General features: G+C 47.2%; 1 protein-coding gene across 1 annotated transcript in view; it reads right to left on the bottom strand.

The window, feature by feature from the left end:
- The window catches only part of LOC310810355 (discoidin, CUB and LCCL domain-containing protein 1), a 21166-nt gene extending 19629 nt beyond the window's left edge, over positions 1 to 1537 (bottom strand). The window contains exon 1 of the mRNA XM_083678074.1: positions 1301 to 1537. Coding sequence (XP_083534200.1) covers positions 1301 to 1526 — 226 coding nt within the window. The 5' untranslated portion in view covers positions 1527 to 1537. The remainder of the gene's footprint in view (positions 1 to 1300) is intronic.
- Between the last annotated feature and the right edge of the window lie 254 nt (positions 1538 to 1791).

The raw sequence follows: 1791 nt of genomic DNA on the forward strand, positions 1-1791 counted from the left end.
TGTGTGTGTGTGTGTGTGTGTGTGTGTGTGTGTGTGTATGCGTGTGTGTGTGTGTGTGTGTGTGTATGTGTGTGTGTGTGTGTGTGTAAAGAAACTTCTCTATTCTAAGTCAGTGTGAGTGTCACCAGTTCCAGTCATGTCATCTGTGTTCTGACGAGACCCCATGGAGAGGAGAGAAACTCTAACAGGTCAGCGGTGACACACACACACACACACACACACACACACACACACACACACACACACACACACACACACACACACCTTTGAGACTAACACACACCTTTGAGACTGGCACACACACACACACCTTGGCCAAGTGACAGAAGTAGTCAACCAGGGCTTCAGGCTGTCATTTCTACATCAAACTGACGCCCAGCCAAGGGAGCGTTCTCTCTCTAACACCTCCAGCAGAGGTACCGCGTTCTACCAAGGTATTACTGTACGTTCTACCAAGGTATTACTGTACGCGTTCCACCAAGGTATTACTGTACGCGTTCTACCAAGGTATCACTGTACGCGTTCCACCAAGGTATCACTGTACGCGTTCTACCAAGGTATCACTGTACGCGTTCCACCAAGGTATCACTGTACGCGTTCCACCAAGGTATCACTGTACGCGTTCTACCAAGGTATCACTGTACGCGTTCCACCAAGGTATCACTGTACGCGTTCTACCAAGGTATCACTGTACGCGTTCTACCAAGGTATCACTGTACGCGTTCCACCAAGGTATCACTGTACGCGTTCCACCAAGGTATTACTGCAGCCGGCGGCCGCTACAGCTCCTTAAACAGAACACTGAGGCCACGTTTACAACCGTTAACCTGGGAACCAATGAAGCCCCGCCAAACTGACACTCATTAACACCAATGACCAATCCTTACTGCTAACGTTGATTGACTCTGAAGTAGATTGATTTAGATGTATTTATTTATTTATCTAAACACTCTTGAAAACCAGAAGTATTCATGCAAGTGTTTCTGCTATCAGAAAACCACTTTAGGGAGTCAATATGATTTAACATTTTAAAACATCTTTGTTAGAATCTGTAGTTGTTTCAGAATGCCACATATTTGAAAAGTGCCAGTAAAGTAGGCAGTGAAATGATTCCAGTTAGCCTTCAAGCATGTAGCTGATGTGCCACTCATGTTCCTATAGTCATTACATCTGATACCCATAAAAACTACAACTCTCAAGAGAAATACAACAGCCTACTCGCATACCGCTGAACTTCAATCAATCCTCACCATTTGTCAACACTGACGAGGAACTATGTCAATAATACAGGACAACTTACCGTCCTGTCCATGGACGCACAGAGACACGACACCAGTAAGGATCCAAAAACTACCGATAAACGATTTCACAGCATCCCTGAGGTTTCCCGGTGTATCCAACATGATTTCCACTGGGGTGAGCAAGGTGCAGCTCGCCAGCGCCGGGCACGTCAACTCTCTCGGTGACTCCGGTCCAGAACGGAGCCACGGAGCGGTCGGCAACGGTCCGATGGGCTCACCTCTCATTGGCCCACACGTGTGTCAGTCAAACCACTCCGAGAATTCCATTCCCAAATAAGGGTGTCCGGGGGCGGAGGCGGGACTGGCTGAATACTGATCCAGGGCCAGTCGAAATCGGTTTCTTTCCGCTACAGGGCATCTAACTCGGGGTGGGGTGAACCTTAACCGGTCCTGGATCAGAGATTAGCAAAAATGTGGATATTAGGAAATTAGGAGACGAGTGTCATCAAATGAGGTAACTTGAGAATAAAGTTCGGTTATTACAATATCA

This window comes from Argentina silus (assembly GCF_951799395.1).
Source record: "Argentina silus genome assembly, chromosome: 10".
NCBI classification, from domain to species: domain Eukaryota; kingdom Metazoa; phylum Chordata; class Actinopteri; order Argentiniformes; family Argentinidae; genus Argentina; species Argentina silus.